The sequence below is a fragment of the Symphalangus syndactylus genome, chromosome 10 (assembly GCF_028878055.3).
Source record: "Symphalangus syndactylus isolate Jambi chromosome 10, NHGRI_mSymSyn1-v2.1_pri, whole genome shotgun sequence".
In the NCBI taxonomy this organism is placed as follows: Eukaryota; Metazoa; Chordata; class Mammalia; order Primates; family Hylobatidae; genus Symphalangus; species Symphalangus syndactylus.
This window is the reverse complement of record NC_072432.2, coordinates 82064500-82088652: the sequence shown is the minus strand read 5'-3', so window position 1 is coordinate 82088652 and position 24153 is coordinate 82064500. Positions and strand designations below refer to the sequence as shown.

Genomic DNA, 24153 nt, shown 5'->3' with positions numbered 1-24153 from the left:
CCAGACTGGGCAACAAGAGTGAAACTCTATCTCAAAAAAAAAAAAAGAAAAAAGAAAAAAAAAAAAAGAAATTGAACTCTAGAGAGGTTTCAGGACTTTGCTCAAAGTGTCAGAGTGAGCAACTTGCAGAGCTCATGTTTTATCTCCCAGACAGTCTAGCTCTATCAGGAAGTTCTTAGGCCTTATGCTACCTATCTTTCTACGTTCTATGTCCACATATGTTAAGAAAATGTTTGTCTCCATTTAAATCATTCACTGGAGAAGACAATAGAGAACTAGGTATAGAGTAATGTAGCATGTTGTAGAAACTTGCATATTTGTAAATCTGTTAGTAGACCGACATGGAGAAGAATTGTCCAGTCAGCTGAATATCCAATTGGACTACCTGGATAAGGTGATTATTTTATCGCCAGGCATTTTCTAATCATGTAAAACTTAACATCTACATGGTTTTACCTAATGTCTGAGTTTTGCTTTATGAAAAATTTTAGTAAGATCTGATATGAATTTGAGAATGTTTGAGATGAATTTTCATAAATGTCAATTTCCGTTTTTCTACTATGCATTCCATTGGACCAGTGGGGTATGGATACCATTTGGTAATATTTACTAGAGTGTGATCTAGATGGGTATGTATTCAGGTAGAATGTATTACTCTTATGCCTTTAATTTGGGGGTGGGGGTCTGGTTTTGTATGTGTCAGTGATTGTGACTTTGCTTATTTTACATACCGTATCTATTTGTGTGCCACTTCTCATTACCTAGTTCCTTTACGTATTTTATAGAAAGGTGGGGGGAAAATCAAGAAAGTTTTCTGAATAATTACCTTGGCCTATATTTTTGCTTTAAAATAGCAATGCTAGCACAGGAACTTTGCTAAGTGAAAATTTACTCAGCTCTTGCCATGATGGACAGAAGGATTAAATTTCAGGAAAAAGCCTTTGCTTAGGCTAAAGCAGAATTTCAAAACTTTTGCACCTAGGATCTGGGAGTATAGCCCAGAGTGAAAGATATTTTTCTCAAGATTTACCATAAGAAATTTAGGGTGGAGGGAGTATGGGAATTTTATTTTATTTATTTTTGAGACGAAGTTTCGCTCTTGTCGCCTAGGCTGTAGTGCAGTGGTGCGATCTTGGCTCACTGTAACCTCGCCTTCTGGGTTCAAGCAATTCTCCTTCTTCAGCCTCCCGAGTAGCTGGGATTACAGGCATCTGCCACCACACCTGGTTAATTTTTTGTATTTTTACTAGAAACAGGGTTTCACCATGTTGGCCAGGCTGGTCTTGAACTCCTGACCTCAGGTGATCCACTGCCTTGGCCTCCCAAAGTGCTGGGATTACAGGTGTGAGCCACCACGCCTGGCTGGGAATTTTATTTATTGATGTATTTTTGAGACAGGGCCTTGCCCTGTTGCCCAGGTTGGAGTACAGTAGCACATTCACAACTCCATGCTTCTTAAGGTTCCTGGGCTTAAGTGGTCCTCCCACCTTTGCCTCCCAAGTAGCTGGGACTTCAGGTGCACTCCACCGTGCCTGGCTATTTTTTTTTTTTTTTTTTTTTTTTTTTTTGAGACAGAGTCTTACTGTTGCCCAGGCTGGGGTGAAGTGGTGCGATCTCAGCTCACTGCAACCTCCACCTCTTGAGTTAAAGCAATTCTCGTGTCTCAGCCTCGCTAGTAGGTGGGATTACTGGCATGCAACACCACGCCCAGCTGATTTTTTTTTTTTTTGTATTTTTAGTAGAGATGGGGTTTTACCATGTTGGCCAGGCTGGCCTTGAACTCCTGACCTCAGGTGATCCACCTGCCTTGGCTTCCCAAAGTGCTGGGATTTACAGGTGTGAGCTACCGCGCCTGACTGGGAATTTTATGTATTGATTTATTTTTGAGACAGGGCCTTGCTCTGTTGCCCAGGTTGGAGTACAGTAGCACATTCACAACTCACTGCTACTTCAAATTCCTGGGCTTAAGCAGTCCTCCCGCCTTTGCCTCCCGAGTAGCTAGGACTACAGGTGCACTCCACTATGCCTGGCTAATTTTTTTTTTTTCTTTGAGACACAGTCTTGCTGTCACCCAGGCTGGAGTGAAGTAGTACGATCTCAGCTCACTGCAACCTCCGCCTCCTGGGTTAAAGCAGTTCTTGTGTCTCAGCCTCCTGAGTAGGTGGGATTACTGGTGTGCAACACCACGCCCAGCTAATTTTTTTTGTATTTTTAGTAGAGATGGGGTTTCACCATGTTGGCCAGGCTGGTTTCAAACTCCTGGCCTCAAGGTATCCGCCCACCTTGGCCTCCAAAGTTAATTTTTGTTTTTATTTATTTTGCTTAGGTTGTTCTCTAACTCCTGGGCTCAAGCAGTCCTTTTGCCATGGCCTCCCAGAGAGTTGAGGTTATAGTCGTGAGCCACTGCACCTGGCCAGAATTTTATTTTCTACTCCATTAGGCATTTAACTAAACACAAAAAAATTTTAAAATTGATAATTTTCCCCCAAATTAACACCCAGAGCCCATCTGAACTTTGCCAATAGTTGTGTATGTCTTAAAGAATCTCTGTTCTTTAACAGTGCTTGAGGACTCTAACTTGAACTTTTTTGAAGCTTGTGGTTAACTGAGATTTATTCCTCTCTTTTGAGAATCAATGTCAAAGGATAGAGAAATGTTATACAAATAAATATGGTAAATATAAGGTGCATGATACAGCATTTTCAATGAATAGTCTTTGTTGTTACTTTACATATACAGTTCTTTATATTTTAACCTTGAATTTGTCTTAATCTATGTCTTCTCTCATACTTTTGATTTGCCTTCAGGTGAGAAGCCATTTAAATGTGATCAGTGCAGTTATGTGGCCTCTAATCAACATGAAGTAACCCGCCATGCAAGACAGGTTCACAATGGGCCTAAACCTCTTAATTGCCCACACTGTGATTACAAAACAGCAGATAGAAGCAACTTCAAAAAACATGTAGAGCTACATGTGAACCCACGGCAGTTCAATTGCCCTGTATGTGACTATGCAGCTTCCAAGAAGTGTAATCTACAGTATCACTTCAAATCTAAGCATCCTACTTGTCCTAATAAAACAATGGATGTCTCAAAAGTGAAACTAAAGAAAACCAAAAAACGAGAGGCCGACTTGCCTGATAATATTACCAATGAAAAAACAGAAATAGAACAAACAAAAATAAAAGGGGATGTGGCTGGAAAGAAAAACGAAAAGTCCGTCAAAGCGGAGAAAAGAGATGTCTCAAAAGAGAAAAAGCCTTCTAATAATGTGTCAATGATCCAGGTGACTACCAGAACTCGAAAATCAGTAACAGAGATGAAAGAGATGGATGTGCATACAGGAAGCAATTCAGAAAAATTCAGTAAAACTAAGAAAAGCAAAAGGAAGCTGGAAGTTGACACCCATGCTTTACATGGTCCTGTGAATGATGAGGAATCTTCAACAAAAAAGAAAAAGAAGGTAGAAAGCAAATCCAAAAATAATAGTCAGGAAGTGCCAAAAGGTGACAGCAAAGTGGAGGAGAATAAAAAGCAAAATACTTGCATGAAAAAAAGTACAAAGAAGAAAACTCTGAAAAATAAATCAAGTAAGAAAAGCAGTAAGCCTCCTCAGAAGGAACCTGTTGAGAAGGGATCTGCTCAGATGGACCCTCCTCAGATGGGGCCTGCTCCCACAGAGGCAGTTCAGAAGGGGCCTGTTCAGGTGGAGCCGCCACCTCCCATGGAGCCTGCTCAGATGGAGGGTGCCCAGATACGGCCTGCTCATGATGAGCCTGTTCAGATGGAGGTGGTTCAGGAGGGGGCTGCTCAGAAGGAGCTGCTGCCTCCTGTGGAGCTTGCTCAGATGGTGGGTGCCCAGATGGTACCTGCTTACATGGAGCTGCCTTCTCCCATGGAGACTGCTCAGATGGAGGTTGCCCAAATGGGGCCTGCTCCCGTGGAACCTGCTCAGATGGAGGTTGCCCAGGTAGAACCTGCTCCTATACAGGTGGTCCAGAAGGAGCCTGTTCAGATGGAGCTGTCTCCTCCCATGGAGGTGGTCCAGAAGGAGCCTGTTCAGATGGAGCTGTCTCCTCCCATGGAGGTGGTCCAGAAGGAGCCTGTTCAGATGGAGCTGTCTCCTCCCATGGAGGTGGTCCAGAAGGAACCTGTTCAGATAGAGCTGTCTCCTCCTATAGAGGTGGTCCAGAAGGAGCCTATTCAGATGGAGTTGTCTCCTCCCATGGGGGTAGTTCAGAAGGAGCCTGCTCAGAGGGAGCCACCTCCTTCCAGAGAGCCTCCCCTTCACATGGAGCCAATTTCCAAAAAGCCTCCTCTCCGAAAAGATAAAAAGGAAAAGTCTAACATGCAGAGTGAAAGGGCACGGAAGGAGCAAGTCCTTATTGAAGTTGGCTTAGTGCCTGTTAAAGATAGCTGGCTTCTAAAGGAAAGTGTAAGCACAGAGGATCTCTCACCACCATCACCACCACTGCCAAAGGAAAATTTAAGAGAAGAGGCATCAGGAGACCAAAAATTACTCAACACAGGTGAAGGAAATGAAGAAGCCCCTCTTCAGAAAGTAGGAGCAGAAGAGGCAGATGAGAGCCTACCTGGTCTTGCTGCTAATATCAACGAATCTACCCATGTTTCATCCTCTGGACAAAACTTGAATATGTCAGAGGGTGAAACTTTAAATGGTAAACATCAGACTGACACTATAGTTTGTGAAATGAAAATGGACACTGATCAGAACACAAGAGAGAATCTCACTGGTATAAATACAACAGCTGAAGAACCAGTTTCACCAGTGCTTCCCCCTTCAGCAGTAGAAGAACGTGAAGCAGTGTCCAAAACTGCACTGGCATCACCTCCTGCTACCATGGCAGCAAATGAGTCTCAGGAAATTGATGAAGATGAAGGCATCCACAGCCATGAAGGAAGTGACCTAAGTGACAACATGTCAGAGGGTAGTGATGATTCTGGATTGCATGGGGCTCGGCCAGTTCCACAAGAATCTAACAGAAAAAATGCAAAGGAAGCCTTGGCAGTCAAAGCGGCCAAGGGAGATTTTGTTTGTATCTTCTGTGATCGTTCTTTCAGAAAGGGAAAAGATTACAGTAAACACCTCAATCGCCATTTGGTTAATGTGTACTATCTTGAAGAAGCAGCTCAAGGGCAGGAGTAATGAAACTTTGGACGAGGTTTCGGTTCTTAGTTTGTAAGGTATATTACATTTTATATTCATTATAATAGCAGACAACCTTTTAAGATTGCTTTAATTAGTATCTGATATTGATTTTTAAGTGGCATTCTTTTCCTTAGGACTTTTTATGTATACCTGTTGACTGTTGTGTAAATTTTAGCAAATCTAAGAGAGTTAGTGTACTAAACCAGCAGATACCTGTATCTGTTAGCTTATGTGTTTAATTGAAATTAGAAGGCTAAGATGGTATAACAGCATTTTATTGCTTTGTCCAGCTACAACTTGTCATTTTTTTCTCCATGTCGTATCTTCCTGTTTCACTTTAGTTTATTCTTCGTTTTTTATTGAGATCTATAAAAAATTGGCTTACTTAATAACAAATTACTTGAAGAATTTGCCTGCTTTATATAAAGTTAGCACTTTAAGATTTTTTTTTAGAGATGAGAAGACATTTAAATTGAAGAAAAATTCTCCCAGCAATAGACATTCTATCAGTCCAAGTATTTACTTCCTGAGTTTTGATCAATATTTTTTATTTGTGTATGTTAATCGTCATAAAAACAGTGATTTTGGTGTGTTTTTTATTTTGGTGCTTTAATGGCTTAAGATGTTGCACATTTTTTTTTCTTTTGGTTTCTGTTTATGTTTTTTTGCCTATGCAGTTAAATTTTTCCTAGAAATAGCATTTGTGTTGAACAGTAACTTTATACGTATATATATGCATGTTTATTTTGTTTGGCGTCTTTGGAGGGATGCTTTTAGACTTGTTTGCAAAAGGGCAGTTCTTTTTCTTTGCTGCAGTTGTCTATTTTGCAGAATAATAGTGTGTGCAAGTTTGTGAGCAAATGAAATATGCAGGTTCAATCCATTGATTTTGATTTTTACATCTTATATCTATGCCAGAATCTGTATTTCATATAACTTATTTATTTTGAATGGATGTAGTAAATTCACAGCTATCAGTTTTGATTTTGCAATAAATAAACCACTAGGTTGCACATCGAACAAATTTTTATCTCAAATACCAACCATCAGTTTTTTTTTTTTTCATGTGTTTTGGTACAGCTAATTCCTAATTGTAGAGTGTTAAATGTTTGAGGAGAACCTTTTCTCATAGATGGTTGGTGTTCATATGGCTACTTTACAATAAAGAGAACTATAAGTGATATTTGGAAACTGCAAACCTGGAATTAGGAGACATAATTATTCCTTCAAGTTTTATAGAATATCACTTGGGAGATTCCAAAGCCATAGCTATTACGCGGCAAACCTAGGATAAGAGAGGTAGTATGAGTGCTGGTAGACCAGCTGCAACTTTCCTTTACAGTGAAAATGGCTGGTGAAACAAGTACAGTCCAGATTTTTTAAAATCATACTTTCTCAGGGATCTCCACAAACTGGTGGGTGTCCTGGCTGTCTGTGTGATAGCCTCTTTCTATAGGTGAGGCCTCAAATGAATTGCAGCTATCCTGGTGTTCCTATGAGGGCACTTTGTATGACAAAGGGCATGTACTCCAAAACATTTTTGTAGGTTCTTTGGCCAGTTGCCAAAGAGTATGAAAGAATCCAATAGAGGATTTTTCTTACTGATAGCAGTCATTCATTGCAGTAAAATAAAATATGATCCCATTAGGGAATCTTGAATTCTGACCTCCCATATTGTGTTTTGAAATAACCACTTTATATTTCATTTTTTAAAAATCTGATGATCTCTTTGAGGCAGGTTTCAGATTTTGGCAGTACAACATGAAAGATTAGGAAAAGCATTAATAACGTGTGGGTGGAAAGCTTGTTAAAAATCTGAGAGTGAAGTTTGAGTTAAAAGTTGTTTGAACTTGGAATTGACTGGGAGGCCAAAGATTTAAAGAAGCAGAAGATTCTTCTCTTAAGACATGAGGAGTAAGTTGTGTGATAATGGTGTGTGTTTTGTGTGCATGAATGGACATTGTAAATGTTGAATTCTAGGCTCCGACAATCATTGTCAACAGAAGATTCAAGCTGCAAATATTTATGTTTTAAAACTTAAATTATAAAGCTAGTTAAGTCTTTCTAATGACTAGTTTTAATGTTCATGGGTACATTTTACCTAAGTTACCGTTTACATTATATAGAAAAAGATACATCTTAAGTACAGATTGGTTATTAGGAATTAGTTTGGGAAAGAGGTTTTTTTTGTGGATTCTTTCATACTGCAAAGAAAAACCATTTGCCTTTTGGGGAATTGAGCTAAACTCTAGTCTTTAAGACTAGAATGCTAAAAACAAAAACATGAAGGAAATTAAAACCCCTTATTATTAAATTGATTTGTAAAAACATTGTTACTGGAAATTGATTGGACTTGAGGCCTTCCTCCAGAAAATAAGGACTTGATTGTCAGGCCTATATTAGGTTCTGAACCTTAATGCCGTGTATTTGTACTTACTAAAAATTGTTTCAATGAAAAGTACATTAGCAGTATGAACTTCTGGTCCAGTTGGAAGTTCTTCCATTTGAAAAATGTGATATTTGCATGGAACTGTTTGAAACTTTTTTATTTTCTAGACCCCCTCCCCCACACTGGATAGAATTTAGTCTAGAATTTTCCCTTTGGATAAAAGAACAAAAATTGAACATGTTATTTGTAAATTGGTGTTTAGTAATTAGTGATAAACTTGAAATATTAGCATATATTATAAGCCTTAATCTTAGGTAGTCTTATGAAAATGAATCTCTTAACTATCTTTTGAACCTGTATTCACATTGGTTTTCAAGATATTTTAAGTTATATTTTTTCCTCTTTTCAGAGCTGCTTCTTATTCTGGGGCTACTTTTTTTTTTAATTGTGTAATTCACAAGGGGCTGCATTTTTTTTTTTTAATAAGGCTTATAACTATGGCTGGATCTTTTGCTCTAGTCTTCTAAGAAGGGCCATTTTATTTTTTAGAGTCACTTCTAAAGTCATGTGGTAATTAACTTTGGAGACTGTTTTGCATATGAGTGCTGATACAAATTAAAACCCAAGTAGACCTCATTGCATGTCACCCTATGAATGTTGACAATGGAAGGAATACCTTGCCTGTAGTATACTGTCACTTCTGGACTGAAAAGCTGAGGAAGAAAGTTAAGTTGCTTTTTTACGTAAGTCAGAAAAACTTACAGCTGGTGTTCCTAGTTTCCTGGTTGACCTCAGCAGATGAAGTGAACAGATAGTGTTAATTCAGATTGAAGAAATTATCTGAATCTTGGTTTGTGTAGATTTGCAATCTACATGCAATATTAACTAAATCAGAAAGCTTTTACAGTTTCACATGTGTACATAGGTTCCCTCCCAGTCCCTTCCATATCCATTAGTTATTGAACTTTCTAAACTGGCATTGAAACATTACAACAATGTTTTGTTGCACCAATTTTATGAACTTATGCAGTGCAATACGTGTTATTTTTCTGAGGCAAACCAAAGGTAAATTTCTCAAGGTTCTTGCTGCCTTCTTGAGCAGCATTTGATGGAAGATCTTTTATACATTTGTAATAGATAAAAATAAACCAGATTGCAAATCCTTTTTTAAAATCTTAAACCATGTACCAAGTTTTTGGTCCAAATTGTGTAGGATAAGTTAAACTTAAATTGCATTCTATTAACCAATATGAGTGTATTTCTGTAAGCATAGTTACGTTGAAATAAAGTTTTAAAAACCATGATGTCTTTGTTTATTATTGGTATATCCAGAATGTAGGAAAGCCAAATTTATGCTGCTGGAACTGCAAGTGTATTAATAGGCTTTTCAAGATTATTTCTTAGGCTGGGCGCAGTGGCTCACGCCTGTAATCCCAGCACTTTGGGAGGCTGAGGCAGGTGGATCACGAGGTCAGGATTTCAAGGCCAGCCTGGCCAACATAGTGAAACCACGTCTCTACTAAAAATACAAAAATTAGCCAGGTGTGGTGGTGGGTGCCTGTAATCCCAGCTACTCGGGAGGCTGAGGCAAGAGAATCGCTTGAACACAGGAGGTGGAGGTTGCAGTGAGCCGAGATCATGCCATTGCACTTCAGCCCAGGCAAGAGTGCGAGACTCCGTCTTAAAAAAAAGAAAAGAAAAGAAAAGAAAATTATCACAGGTAGAAAAGTCACAGCATGTTGTTTGAGGTAACAGTCCAGTATGGGTAGTAACCCAAAGCATACACTGTTTGGTGGGAGGTGGGGGAGAAATTGGACAATTCACACAAGATTTTAAATAGTAATTACTTGCCAACCACAAGTCCCCTTAATAGTTTTCATATGCATATCCCTTTTCAGTACCAGGCCTGGAATTAGTGAATTTTGATTCATGAAGATGTTTTATTTTATGTTTTTTTTTTTTTTTTTGAAACAGAGTCTCTGTCACCCAGGCTGGAGTGCAGTGGCATGATCTTAGCTCACTGCAACCTCTGCTGCCCGGGTTCAAGCAACTCTCCTGCCCCAGCCTCTCAAGTAGCTGGGATCACAGGCGCCCGCCACCGCGCCTGGCCAGTTTTTGTATTTTTAGTAGCGACGGGGTTTCACCATGTTGGCCAGGATGGTATCGATCTCCTGACCTCCTGATCCACCTGCCTCGGCCTCCCAAAGTGCTGGGATTACAGGCGTGAGCTACTGTGCCTGGCCGTTTTTTATAAAATGAGACAGAGTTCTGTGTTTCTCAGAGTGGGCTCAGATGATCCTCCTACCTCACTCTCCCTAAGTGCTGGGATTACAGATGTGAGCCACCATGCCCTGCATGTGTTTTTTTTTTCCCCCAGACGGAGTCTTGCTCTGTCACCCAGACTGGAGTGCCATGGCACGATCTCCTTTCACTGCAACCTCGGCCTCCAGGTTCAAGCGATTCTCCTGCCTCAGCCTCCTGAGTAACTGGGATTACAGGTGTCTGCCGCAACACCCAGCTAATTTTTGTATTTTAGTAGAGACGGGGTTTCACCATGTGGCTCAGGCTGGTCTCGAACTCCTGAGCTGAAGTATTCCTCCCACTTTGGCCTCCCAAAGTGCTGGGATTATAGGCATGAGCCACCACACCCGGCCTGTTTTTTTTTTTTTTTTTTTTTTTTTTTGAGAAAGGGTCTTACTCTGTCTCTCAGGCTGGAGTGTGGTGGCATGATCACAGTTCCCATAGCCTTGAACTCCTGGGCTCAAGCGGTCCTCTTGCCTCAGCCTCCCGAGTAGCTGGGACTACAGACCTGCCCCACCACACCTCTTGCCACCGCCTCTCAAAAGTGTTCATATTGTAGGCATGAGCCATCGTGGCCCGCCACATTTTGTCTTGAAGTAGCGTCAGATCTGGAAGATTCTGAGTCAGGAGAATGGTATTTCATATTTGGATTGGTGAGTTATTCACCCACTTCCCACTCCTGCAAAACTCCTTGTCAGCAACAAAGCAAAATGAACTCTTTTTGCCCTTGAGACGGAGTCTTGCTCTGTTGTCCGGGCCGTAGTGCAGTGGCACCATCATGGCTCACAGCTGCCTCAACCTTCTGGACTCAAGCAGTCCTCCCACCTCAGCCTCTTGGAGTAGCTGGAACTACAGGTGCATGCCACACACCCAGCTAGTTTTTTTTCTTTTCTTTTTTTTTTTTTTATTGACAGAGTTTTGTCTTGTTTTCCCAGGATGGTCTTGAACTCTCGGACTCAGGCAATTCACCCGTTTCGGCCTCCTAAAGTGCTGGGATTACAGGCGTGAGCCACCATGCCTGACTACAAAATGAATTTTCTAAGCATTGATTTTATTATTGTAGAGTCGATGAGTAGCATGGAATTTTCTAGCTGAGCTGGGATATATGAGGAGTTTATCTTGAATGTATAAATCCTTTGATTTGGGGTGTTTAATGAATGAAGTAATTGCTGCAAGGTCTCTCTCCAGTCCTTTGCTGTTGCTTTCCCACAGCTATCCCTGGTAAGGGTTTTTACATACATTACACATTCACAATTGCCTTGTTGCTCCATCCCTTTTTCTTCCCAAGGGTCTCACGTGGGTTGAACGTAGCAAGAATTAACAGTATAGTAGGGTGAGCAGCCTGTTACAACTCATCCTCAGCTTCATGAAGGCAGATTGATGAAAGTTCCAAGAACCATATGCTAACATTTGCTGCTCAGGGAGGTCAGTGTGAAGAAAGTGGTGGCTTTTTTCTTTTTTTCTTTTTGAGACAGAGTCTTGTTCTGTCACCCAGGCCGGAGTGCAGTGGTGCGATCTTGGCTCACTGCAACCTCCGACTCCTTGGTTCAAGCGATTCTCCGGCCTCAGCCTCCCGGAGTAGCTGGGATTGTAGGCGCTCACCACCATGCCCAGCCAATTTTTGTATTTTCAGTAGAGATGGGGTTTCACCATGTTGGTCAGGATGGTCTCCATCTCCTGACTTCGTGTTCTGCCCGCCTCAGCCTCCCCAAGCGCTGGAATTACAGGCGTGAGCCGCCCCCGCGCCCAGCCGAAAGTGACTTTTCAAAGGATTTGAAGTTCACTGTATCAAGTACTTTGTGGGCCCTGCAGTGGGAGCCAGGTTTACAAGGGGATTCTCTTCTATAATTAAGCAGATCATTTTAACTTTACTAAGCCTGTTTCCTCATCTGTAAAGTGGATGTGTAGCACATCTGTCTATAGAGTGGCATTTGCTTGGCATATAGTGCTAGCATTAAGACCTCTTCCACTAGATAACAAACCAAATATTAAAGAAAAGGTGCTTTCTCAATTTCTGGTTAAGTTGTATAGCTTATCTCCATTTTTGCATGGTTTGCGAAGTAGTGAGCATTTTACTGGTATATAAGTAGTATGTAAGCCTTTGTGTCAATCTGTTAACATTTCCATGAGAGCGAGAATGCTTTTATTTTCACATACTGGCCCTTATTGGGACAAAGAGTTAATTGCCTAGGCCAAGAATAGTATGTGTATATTGATATTAACTAATACACAATGGTAGTTTTATTGTGATTTTAAAATTCTGATAATGTAGAAATCTCTTTGTAAACAGACTGTTTCTTTCTGGATGCCTTAACAAAGTAAGGAGAGTTGCCGGGCGCAGTGGCTTACGCCTGTAATCCCAGCACTTTAGGAGACCGAGGCGGATGGATCACCTGAGGTCGGAAGTTTGAGACCAGCCTGGCCAACATGGAGAAACACCGTCTCTACTGAAAAAATGCAAAACTAGCCGGGCATGGTGGCGCATGCCTGTAGTCCCAGCTACTTGAGAGGCTGAGGCAGGAGAATTGCTTGAACCTGCGGAGGTTGCGGTGAGCCGAGATTGCGCCATTGCACTTCAGCCCGGGCAACAAGAGCGAAACTCCATCTCCAAAAAAAAAAAAGGAGAGTCATCCTAAGTAGCAGGAAATAGCAAGACTTGAAAAAGATTATTATTTGTTTTTGAGACAGGCTGGAATACAGTAGTGCGATCTCGTTTCACTGCAGCCTTGGCTCACTGCAGTTTTCCTGCCTCAGCTTCCCAAATAGCTGGGACTACAGGCATGCGCCACTACACCCGGCCAATTTTTGTATTTTTAATAGAGATGGGGTTTTGCCTGTTGGCCAGGCTGGTCTCGAACTCCTGACCTGAAGTAGCCCTCCCACATTGGCCTCCCAAAGTGCTGGCATTACAAGGGTGAGCCACCGCACCTGGCCAAAAAAGATTTTTTTTTCAACTTTGTTTTGAGAAAGGTTCAAGCTTACAGAGACATTGAAACACCTGACCGAAAAAGATATTTTTTTCAACTTTATTTTGAGAAAGGTTCAAGTTTATAGAGACACTGAAAGAATGGTATACTAGGATGGGCATGGTGGCTCACGCCTGTAATCCCAGCACTTCGGGAGGCCAAGGCGGGCGGATCACCTGAGCTCCAGAGTTCAAGACCAGCATGGCCGACATGGTGAACCCCCCATCTCTACTAAAAATACAGAAATTAGCTGGGCATGGTGGCACGCGCCTGTAATCCCAGCTACTCGGGAGGCTGAGGCAGGAGAATCGCTTGAACCCAGAGGCGGAGGTTGCAGTGAGCTGAGACCGTGCCATTGCACTCCAGCCTGGGTGACAGAGTGAGACTCTGTCTCAAAAAAGAAAAAAAGAAAAAAAGAAAAAAGAAAACATACTCCTCAGTTGGATTCACCACTCACATTTGCTTTCTATATATTTATGCTATTTGCTAAACGACTAGAAATTCAGTTGCAGATATACCCTTTCTAAATATGTCATTTGTATCTCCTAAGGACAAGGGCATTTTCTTCTACAATCAGTATAATAAATTCGGGACGTTGAAGATGAGTATTATTTAAAAAAAATTTTTTTTGAGACAGTCGTCCAGTGCAATCTCAGCTCACTGCAACCTGCACCTCCCGGGTTCGGTTTCAAGCCATTCTCGTGCCTCAGTTTTCGGAGTAGCTGGGATTACAGACGCGTGCCACCACTCCTGGCTAATTTTTGTATTTTTAGTAGAGACGGGGTTTCACTATGTTGGCCAGACTCTGGAACTCCTGGCCTCAAGTGATCTGCTCACTTTGGCCTTCTAAAGTGCTGAGATTACAGGTGTGAGCCACAGCACCCAGCAAGATTAATGTAATGTTCTAATAGACAGTCTATACAGATCGAGTATCCCTTAACCAAAAAGCTTGGGACTACAGTGTTTTGGATTTTGGATTTTTGAATATTTGCATTATACTTAATCAGTTGAGCATCCCAAATCTGAAAATCAAAAATCTGAAATGGTCCAATTCAGATTTGGGATGCTCAATAAATGTCTTTTCAAACTGATAAATGTCTTGATCCTAATTTCCTCCATTTATTACCCATTGCACTTGTCACATTTCTTCAGTTTCCTTTAACTTGGAACAATTCCTTAGCCTTTGTCTTTTCACAATGACACTTTAAAGGGTGCACACCAGATGTTTAAAAAATGTCCCTTGTTTTTTTCTGTTTCTTCCAGCTTCAGTTCAGGTTATGCATTTTGGCATAATATAACTCTGTTATATTACATGAGAAGGCACCTTATGTCAGCTTATTCCAATATTTGTTGTGTTAACTTAGGTGGTTAAGGTGTTGTCTGCCAGATTTCTCTACTGTAAGGTTTCTTATGATTCTGCGGGAGGATATATTGACTCTCCTTCCTCAACAAACCCACTGATTTTAACATCTGTTGATTCTTGCTTGAATCAGTTATTACTATCATACCTTATATATTAGCTGATAACTTCTCCAGTCAAGAAGAGCTTTCCCTTCTCTCATTTCATTTATATCATATCTAATTTCTACACCAGTGTTGGTGTAGACTCAATTCTTAATTTGATTAATGTGTTATGACCATGACAGTCTTTCACTTTACCCCATTCAGCTGTTGGGGGCTGGGGTGCTCATCTCAGGTCCTTGAATGAGACTTTGTACAGTCTGTTAATACACTGAAGGGTTCCAATTTGTGACCAAAGACATTCAAACTCAGCTACATCAAACGAATGTATAAGTCATAACAGTACTATAAGATTTAAAATTTATGAAAGCTTGATGGAATACCTTAAGGGATAAACTGCAAATGGAAATTTACCAGCACTGAAGATTCTACCAGAAGAGACAATCTTAGAGAACAATATCCTAACTCTTTTATTAACTTTGAAATACCGCAATTTTCATGTCTTCCTTTATGTGCTCTAATTAGATAATGTTTAAGTCACAACTCACACAATTACATTCTCAGAATTCATCTTGATTACAGCTCTCTTCCTACTAACTCTATTTAATTTGTTTCTTCTCCAGAATTAACCACTGTTAACTGCTTATTGTTAACTTGTTACTTACTTGTATATGCGGATTGAAACGCATGATTTCTCAACATGGAATCAGCATTTGCAACCTAATGCACTTATTTTTATTAATATCACACCTCTCACAACTTCGTGCTGATCCACATTCATGTTGTAGATTAAGTTATCTACTATTGTATTACTAATTCCTAAATGTTACAGGTTATTAAAAAATCAGATCTGGCCGGGCATGGTTGCTCACGCTGTAATCCTAGCACTTTGGGAGGCTGACATGGGCAGATCACTTAATGTTGGGAGTTCAAGACCAGCCTAGCCAACACGGTGAAACCCCGTCTCTAATAAAAATACCAAAATTAGCCAGGTGTGGTGGCGCATGCCTGTAATCCCAGCTACTCGGGAAGTTGAGGCAGGAGAATCGCTTGAACCCGGAGGTGGAAGTTGCAGTGAGCTGGGATTGCTCTACTACACTCCAGCCTGGGCAACAAAGTGATACTCCTTCTCAAGGAAAAAAAAAAATCAGACTCCTATATCTTTGAAATCTAGTAAGTTAGTGTAAGTCTAAAGGAATATCCATAAATATAATTTGTTATGGTCTTTTAAATACTCTGTTTCCCACTTCTTAACATTTCCAAAATCAACATGATGTCCCTTAATATCTTATAAAGTCGATTTTTTTTTTTCTTTTCCCGACACAGAGTCTCGCTCTGTTGCCAAGACTGGAGGGCAGTGGCATGATCTAGGCTCACTGCAACCTCCGCCTCCCGGGTTCAAGCAATTCTCCTGCCTCAACTTCCCAAGTAGCTAGGATTACAGGCACCTGCACCACGCCCAGCTAATTTTTGTATTTTTAGTAGAGATGGGGTTTCACCATGTTGGCCAGGATGGTCTTGAACTCCTGACCTCAGGTGATCCGCCCCCCCTTGGCCTCCCAAAGTGCTGGGATTACAGGTGTGAGCCATGGCCTAAAGCAGAATTTCTTTCTTTCTTTCTTTCTTTCTTTTTTTTTTTTTTGAGATGGAGTTTTGTTCTTGTTGCCCAGGCTGGAGTGCAATGGCGAAATCTCGGCTCACCGCAACCTCTGCCTTCCAGGTTCAAGCGATTCTCCTGCCTCAGCCTCCCAAGTAGCTGGGATTACAGGCATGCGCCACCATGCCCGGCTAATTTTTTGTATGTCTAGTAGAGATGGGTTTTCTCCATGTTGGTCAGGCTGGTCTCGAAATCCCGACCTCAGGTGATCCACCCCCCACGGCCTCCCAAAGTGCTGGGATTACAGGCGTGAGCCACCATGCCCGATCCTAAAGTCGAATTTCTTAGCATTTGATTCCTGAAAAAGGTGATACAGAAATAAAATATCAGAGTAAAGAGATAGTTGGCACTAATAAAACGAAAAGCCTGCTGGTTAATAAAGCCCCATAATATTCCATTTATTTTTATTACAAATAGGACTGTAATTCCACAGCAGCGTTGAAATGCCAAATGAATAATTACTAGAAGGTATCCAAAAAATTCTCTAGCACCCAAATCTCAAGCTTGAAGAAGTAGCAAACTTAGCCTACAGAAATAAGAAGTCTGCATGTAAGCACTATTATGTAGGAAGTGATGTCTCTCATAGACTAACCTGGGTGCTATTCTCTTGGTTACAAACAACAGCACGCATTTCTTCTCTTAAAGTCTTGTAGTCTATGGGGAACTGTGTAGTGAACCATCCTGGTGACTCTGGTAAGGAGATTAATACTCTGACTTTCATGTGCATAGTCAGGAATGCTTTAGTTTATAGGATCAAATGTAGCTACACCTATGCCAGGAAAAAAGGCTCAATTTTGACAGTTTTATTTACTGACAATAAATGGGATTTTTGATACTGTTCTGCAATTTGTGAAACTCTTAATTTGGAGATCTTTGTCAGGAAGGAGACCTTCATTCTTTAAACTACTGCATAACGTTTCATATTATGGATGTGTCTTAGTTCACTTTGTGCTGCTAAGACAATACCTGAGACAGAATAACGTTTAAAGAACAGATTTCTGGCCGGGCTTGGTGGCTCATGCCTGTAATCCTAGCACTTTGGGAGGCCGAGGTGGGAGGATTGCTTGAGGCCAGGAGTTCAAGACCAGTCTGGCCAACATAGTGAGACCCTGTCTCCTTTTAAAAACAAAAACCCCTCAAAAACAGAACTTTGGGGGACACATTCAAGCCATAGCACATAGCAGGATGTATCATGGGTTAATCATTTTAACATCTATTATTTCTGGGACATTCTTATTGTCAAAATTGGTTGACAGTGTATTTTGAGAGTGGAAGGCCATGGTTAAGCGAATGGTTCACATACCCATGATTTATTTCTTACAACCCTACGAGTTATGTTTGTTTATCCCTGTGTTTTTTTGTTTTTTTTTTTTTTGAGACAAAGTCTCTTTCTGTTGCTCAGGCTGGAGTGCAGTGGCGTAATCTCAGCTCACTGCAACCACTGCCTCCCGAGTTCAAGTGATTCTTGTGCCTCAGCCCCACCGAGTAGCTGGGATTACAGGCGTGGGCCGCCACGCCTGGCTAATTTTTGTATTTTAGTAGAGACGAGGTTTCACCATGTTGGTCAGGCTGGTTTTGAACTCCTGTCCTCAGGTGATCCACCTGCCTTGGCCTCCCAAAGTGCTGGGATTACAGGCATGTGTCACCGCACCCAGCCTATCCTTGTGTTCTTAAAATAGAACTACTTGGCCGGGTGCAGTGGCTCACGCCTGTAATCCCAGCACTTTGGGAGGCCAAGGCAGGTGGATCACGAAGTTAAGAGATTGAGACTATCCTGGCCAACTTGGTGAAACCCCGTCGCTACTAAAAATACAAAAACTAGCTGGGCGTGGTGGTGTGCGCCTGTAGTCCCAGCTACTCGGGAGGCTGAGGCAGGAGAATCGCTGGAACCTGGGAGGCGGAGGTTGCAGTGAGCAGAGATTGCACCACTGCCCTCCAGCCTGGGTGGTAGCGTGAGGCTTCTCAAAAAATAAATTTACTAAAGACCATAAGAAGCTTACCAACACTTGGCAGATTAATTTCATCCTTTTGACAAAAGTAAACATATAAAACAGTTGTACCCTGATTCTGCTTCATTTTTATTTTTTTATTTGAGAGACAGCATCTCACTCTGTTGCCCAGTCTGGAGTTCAGTGGCTTGATCTCAGCTCACTGCAGCCTTGACAGCCCCCAGCTTAAGTGATCCTCCCACCTCCACCTCCCGAGAAGCTGGGACTACAGGCATATGCCACCATGCCGGCTAATTTTCTTTATTATTTGTAGAGCCAAGATCTCACTATGTTGCCCAGGCTGGTCTCAAACTCCTGGGCTCAAGCAATCTGCCCTCCTCGGCCTGCCAAAATGCTATGATTACAGGTGTGAGCCACCACGCCCGGCCCTGATTCTACTTGTACAGAGAGATCTGAGATAGCATAAGCCAGCATTTTTAGATAAGCCACCGTATTCATTATGTGTGCAGTTCTTTACAACCGTAACTGAGGTGGGCAGATTACTTGGGCTCAGGAGTTTGCAACCAGCCTGGCCAACATGGCAAAACCCTGTCTCTACCAAAAAATACAAAAATTAGCCGGGCATGGTGGTGCATGCCTGTAGTCCCAGCTACCTGGGAGGCTGAGGCGGGAGAATTGCTTGAACTCGGGAGGCAGACGTTGCAGTGAGCCGAGATCACACCACTGCACTCGATCCTGGGCGACAAAGCTAGACCCCGTCTCAAAAAAAAGAATACTTCTTAACTTTTTGGATTTGTTTGAAAATGTTCTTCGTTCTTGGGCTTGTGAGCCTGCTGTATTATAGCCTTGCTGTTTGTCTCAACTGATTCACTTATTAGAATATCACTTTAGTTGAAGACACTTGTAGTCGGCCAACGTCTCATGGTGTCCCAGAACCAATAACTGACTCTAGAAAGCAGGAAGCCGTGAGAACAACAAATGTCCCCCAAATGGCTTTCTATCTGCTTGCTTGGTGTCCACTGGACACTTGAGTTGTATTTTGCTTAATTTTAAATCTTTTAAAAATGTAAGCTGCTTTTTGTGCTGTCCTCTCCTGTTTCATTTCTCCTTGACCAGCCACAGCAGTAATAGCACTGATAGCAGTAATAGGCATAGGAATTTTCTTTTTTCTTTTTTTTCGAGACGGATTTTCCCTCTTGTTGCCCAGGCTGGAGTGCATTGGCACAATCTTGGCTCACTGCACTCTCCACCTCCTGGGTTCAAGTGATTCTCCTGCCTCAGCCTCCTGAGTAGCTGCGACTACAAGCATGCATCACCATGCCCGGCTAATTTTTGTATTTTTTTTTTAGTAGAGACGGGGTTTCTCCATGTTGGCCAGGCTGGCCTCAAACTCCCCACCTCAGGTGATCTGCCCGCTGCGGCCTCCCAAAATGCTGGGATTACAGGTGTGAGCCACCACGCCCAGCTGCATTTTCTTTCTTAATCCTGCACCTTTTGGGTATTTTCCTCATCTGCAGGGCATGCCTGCATGTATGCACGTGGGGACACACACACACACACACACACACACACACGCTTTTAAATTCTTCACTGAGGCTTGCTGGAGTTCTGTCTCTGGTGGGTAGATGGCTTACAGCAGGCAGTGCAAGATCAGTCCACCCCACTCAGATGAAGACAGGGATTTCAGGGCCGTGGCCCCTCAAGTCAGTGAACTCCAGAGGAAAGACTCTTCTGGAGATACCAGAAGACTCTGGTATGAGCAAAGCCCAGACTCTTCTGGGCTGTACTCATGTTACAAGAAAGGGATCCTCCAGCCTGGCCAGTATGGTGAAACCCAATCTCTACTATAAATACAAAAATTAGCCAGGCGTGGTGGCCCTTGCCTGTAGTCCCAGCTACTTGGGAGGCTGAGGCAGGAGAATCGCTTGAACCTGGGAGACGGAGGTTGCAGTGAGCCAAGATCGCGCCACTGCACTCTAACTGGGGCAATAGAATGAGACGCTGTCTCAAAAAAAAAAAAAAGAAAAAAGGCGGTCCCGATCCAGACCCCAAGAGAGGGTTCTTGGATCTCGCGCAAAAAAGAATTCAGGGCAAGTCCCCAGTGAAAGCCAAGTTTATTAAGAGAGTAGATGAATAATGGCTGGGCGCGGTGGCTCACGTCTATAATCCCAGCATTTTGGGAGGCCGAGGCGGGCAGATCCCGAGGTCAAGAGATTGAGACTATCCTGGCTAACAGGGTGAAACCCTGTCTCTACTAAAAATACAAAAAAATTAGCTGGGCGTGGTGATGGGCGCCTGTAGTCCCAGCTACTTGGGAGACTGAGGCAGGAGAATGGCGTGAACCCGGGGGTCGGAGCTTGCAGTAGTCAAGATCGGGCTACTGCACTCCAGGCTGGGCTACAGAGCAAGACTCCGTTTCAAAAAAATTAAAAAGTAGAGGAATAAAAGAATGGCTGCTCCATAGACAAAGCAGCCCCAAGAGCTGTTGGTTGCCTATTTTTGTGGTTATTTCTTGATGACATGCTAAACAAGGGGTGAATTATTCATGCCTCCCCTTTTTAGACCGTGTAAAGTAACTTCCTGACGTTTGTAAACTGTCATGGCGCTGGTTGGAGTGTAGCAGTGAGGACAACCAGAGGTCACTCGAGTCGCCAGTTTGGTTTTGGTTGGTTTTGGCCGGTTCCTTTACTGCGACCTGTTTTATCAGCAAGGTCTTTATGACCTGTAGTTTGTGCTGATTTCCTATCTCATCCTGTGACATAGCTATTTGGGAATGCAGCACCGTAGGTTTTAGCTCATTTTACCCAGCTCCTATTTAAGATGGAATTGCTCTGGTTCACATGCCTCTGACATTTCCCCCGACCCTTTTATAGGAGAACCCTTAATCCTAAAGTTTGCAGAGGGATTAAGATTTATCTTCTGTAACTTCTTCAGGCTGAATAGGGGGCAAAGATATTTCTGCCTAACTATGAGGGTCTCTTGCTAATTAGGGTAGAGAGGAGCTCAGAAAGCATCAGTATGGTAAGGTCCATTCATAACTCTTGAGTTTCGACAAAAGGTGATATCTGGAAGATTAGTGTTTAAGAAAATATTTAGTAAGCTTGTCCAGTATTCCTACACAAACAGTATAACAGCAATATATTCCACAAGAGTAAAGCAAAATAAGTAAAGTTATTCCAAGTAAACTAAATTAGAAGGCTTTTCATGAACTGGGCAACTGTTGGAACTAAGCTGATACAGGGTTGTTAGCTGATTGTAATGTGTCCAGAATAAGAATACTGATCCAGATTTTTACATTACCCATCCTCTTGTTTCTTCAGATCAGCAGTCAGAGATTACTGCTTGGCTCATAGGAATAAGCAACGTTAGCCTAAATTGCAGAAACAAACTTAAAAATAACTAATGAGACTAGAATTTAATAACAAGTGTACCATAGTTCTTGAAACATAATATTTCTCTCCAGTTTCCTATTTTTACTAAAGAGAAATCATGATAAGACTATTTGCTTTATTATACTTGGCCTGATTATATGTATAAAGTGCAGCAAGAATAGTTATTTTTCACATAAGCTCTTTTTAAATTGGGTTTGATGGAACTCTGTTCCATAGAAGGAATTTCAGGTAAGACTTTTTTTTTTTTCTTTTTGCATTTAATTTTTTTTTACCATTCATTCAACTGTTTGCTCAGAGAGAAACCAGAAATCTGACTGGTAAGAAATTCTTATCTTTTTCCTGGGATGCCAGGCTTCTGGGTTCCCTTTCCCTGAGTGGCCCTAGTGATGTGGCTTGTGGCACCATCGCCCTGGGGGCCAAGCAGCATCATAAAGGTAAATTTTTTTTTTTGTTCTGGCTAGAGCAAAATATGTGTGATACAACATAGACATTAGCCATTCTGCTTAGCACCCAATATCAAACTGGCAAGGCTTAAATTTGCCCCCAGATGGACCCTGTCATCTTTTTTTCTTTCTTTCTTTCTTTCCTTCCTTCCTTCCTTCCTTCCTTCCTTCCTTCCTTCCTCCTTCCTTCCTTTTTGACAAAAGTCTCGCTCTGTCACCCAGGCTGGAGTGCAGTGGCGTGATCTCAGCTCACTGCAACCTCTGCCTCCCAGGATCTAGCGATTCTCCTGCCTCAGCCTCTTGAGTAGCTGGGATTACAGTTGCGTGCCACCACGCCTAGCTAATTTTTGTATTTTTAATGGAGACGGGGTTTTACCATGTTGGCCAGGCTGATCTTGAATGCCTGACCTCGTGATCAGCTCACCTTGGCCTCCCAAAGTGCTGGGATTACAGGTGTGAGCCACTGCAGCCGGCAACCCTGTCATCCTTAATCCAGCCTCCGAGTTGGAGTTTCAACACATGGACTCTGGGCAATATGGTTGCCCTGAGTAGCAGAAAAGATTAAAAAAAAAAAAAAAAAAAAAAAGGAAAGGAGAGAGAAAAAAGGATTGCCTGTGGCAGGGTGGGGAAGGCAAAGTGCTCAGGGAGGCCAGAGAAAGACCCACCCATTGCAGCAACACTGAAAAGTTAGGTGGCTGCGGCTGCTGTCATGAAGGTACCTTTTCCAGCAGTCCCATCAGCTCTCAAGTTTCCCCTTTTAGGGAGGAAAAAGCTCCCCATGTCCCACGATCCTGTACATGCCTAATCCTGTCACCCACAGCCGTCAGCAAAGAGTGCAAGGCAGATTAGTACAAAGAGCGTAGCCTGCAGTGCCAAACCCCTTTTAGCTGAGAGATAGACTTTACTGAGAGGGGTCTCTAACCCTCTAAATCTTAGAAGGGACTCTAACCCGCGGTTAGTCAAGCATCCTTGCCTTTTATTAAGAGGGGCCTCTAACCTACTCTGTCTTAGGGGAGACTCTAACTCCCCTAAGTTGGGTCTCTAACCCAATCCCATTCTTTACCTGGGTACCCCACCACTTACCCAAAGTCGTCCAATCACCGCTGGAGTCTATTTCCTTTGGGTCAGGGGGTCTCCTCAGTATTGTCCCTTTTGTGGTTTGCAAGATAGATGTTACCAAACCCCACCATTTACCCAATGTTAGCCTTTGGGTTGGGAGTTCCTGCAGTATAGTCACTTCCCTGGTCACCAGAAAGAGGTTACGGGACCCAACACTCACCCAAAGGTAGCTGCTGGGTCAAGGTTTCTGCACTATAGTCTCTTCTGTGGTCACCAGAAATACGTTTCAGGAAAGGGGGTCGCGATCCAGGCCCCAAGAGAGGGTTCTTGGATCTCACACAAGAAAGAATTCAGGGCGAGTCCACAATGCAAAGTGAAAGCAAGTTTATTAAGAAAGTAAAGGAGTTGGGCACGGTGGATCACGCCTGTAATCCCAGCACTTTGGGAGGCTGAGATGGGTGGATCACTTGAGGTCAGGAGTTCGAGACCAGCCTGGCCAACATGGTGACACCCCATCTCTACTAAAAATACAAAAATTAGCCTGGCATGGTGGTGCATGCCTGTAATCCCATCTACTCGGGAGGCTGAGGCAGGAGAATTGCATGAACTCAGGAGCTGGATGTTGCAGTGAGCTGAGATCGTGCCACTGCACTCTAGCCTGGGTGACAAAGCAAGACTCCATCTCAAAAAAAAAAAAAAAAAAAAAAAAGAAAGTAAAGGAATAAAAGAATGGCTACTCCATAGACAGAGCAGCGCCGAGAGCTGCTGGTTCCCCATTTTTAGGGTTATTTCTATGCCAAACAAGGGGTGGATTATTTATGCCTCCCCTTTTTGGACCATGTAGGGTAACTTCCTGATGTTGCTGTGGCATTTGTAAACTGTCATGGCGCTTGTGGGAGTGTAGCAGTGAGGATGATCAGAGGTCACTCTCATCACCATTTTGGTTTTGGTTGATTTTGGCCGGCTCCTTTATTGCAACCTGTTTTATCAGCAAGGTCTTTATGACCTGTAGTTTGTGCTGACCTCCTGTCTCATCCTGTGACTTAGAATGTCTTAACCATCTGGGAATGCAGCGCTGTAGGTTTCAGCCTCATTTTACCCAGCTCCTATTTAAGATGGAGTTGCTCTGGTTCTCACACCTGACACTCATACCTATGTGGCAAATGTGCCTTGTAGCAGAACCTGGAAAATCTCAAGATATTTCCTGAGACCTATGCAGATCCCCAGATTTCAAATCCTGCCAGAATACTTGATCACTTTCATTAGAGTAAGTGGCCTCTTCAAACTTAATAACCTTGTAAATATATGATGAAATTAATTCATAAAGCATATAAAAATCACCTTTTGGCCGGGGGTGGTGGCTCAT

At 42.4% G+C, this 24153-nt stretch overlaps 1 protein-coding gene across 6 annotated transcripts in view; it reads left to right on the top strand.

The window, feature by feature from the left end:
* The window catches only part of REST (RE1 silencing transcription factor), a 51330-nt gene that overhangs the window by 19453 nt on the left and 7724 nt on the right, over positions 1 to 24153 (top strand). For 3 of the 6 annotated variants that reach the window (XM_055294592.2, XM_055294589.2, XM_055294588.2), the window contains exon 4: positions 2808 to 8860. In XM_055294592.2, the coding sequence (XP_055150567.1) occupies positions 2808 to 5167 (2360 nt within the window). In that variant the 3' untranslated portion in view covers positions 5168 to 8860. Of the gene's footprint in view, positions 1 to 2807; positions 8861 to 24153 lie in introns of those variants that run through there. The other 3 variants (XM_055294590.2, XM_055294591.2, XM_063610412.1) reach the window with 2 other exon arrangements.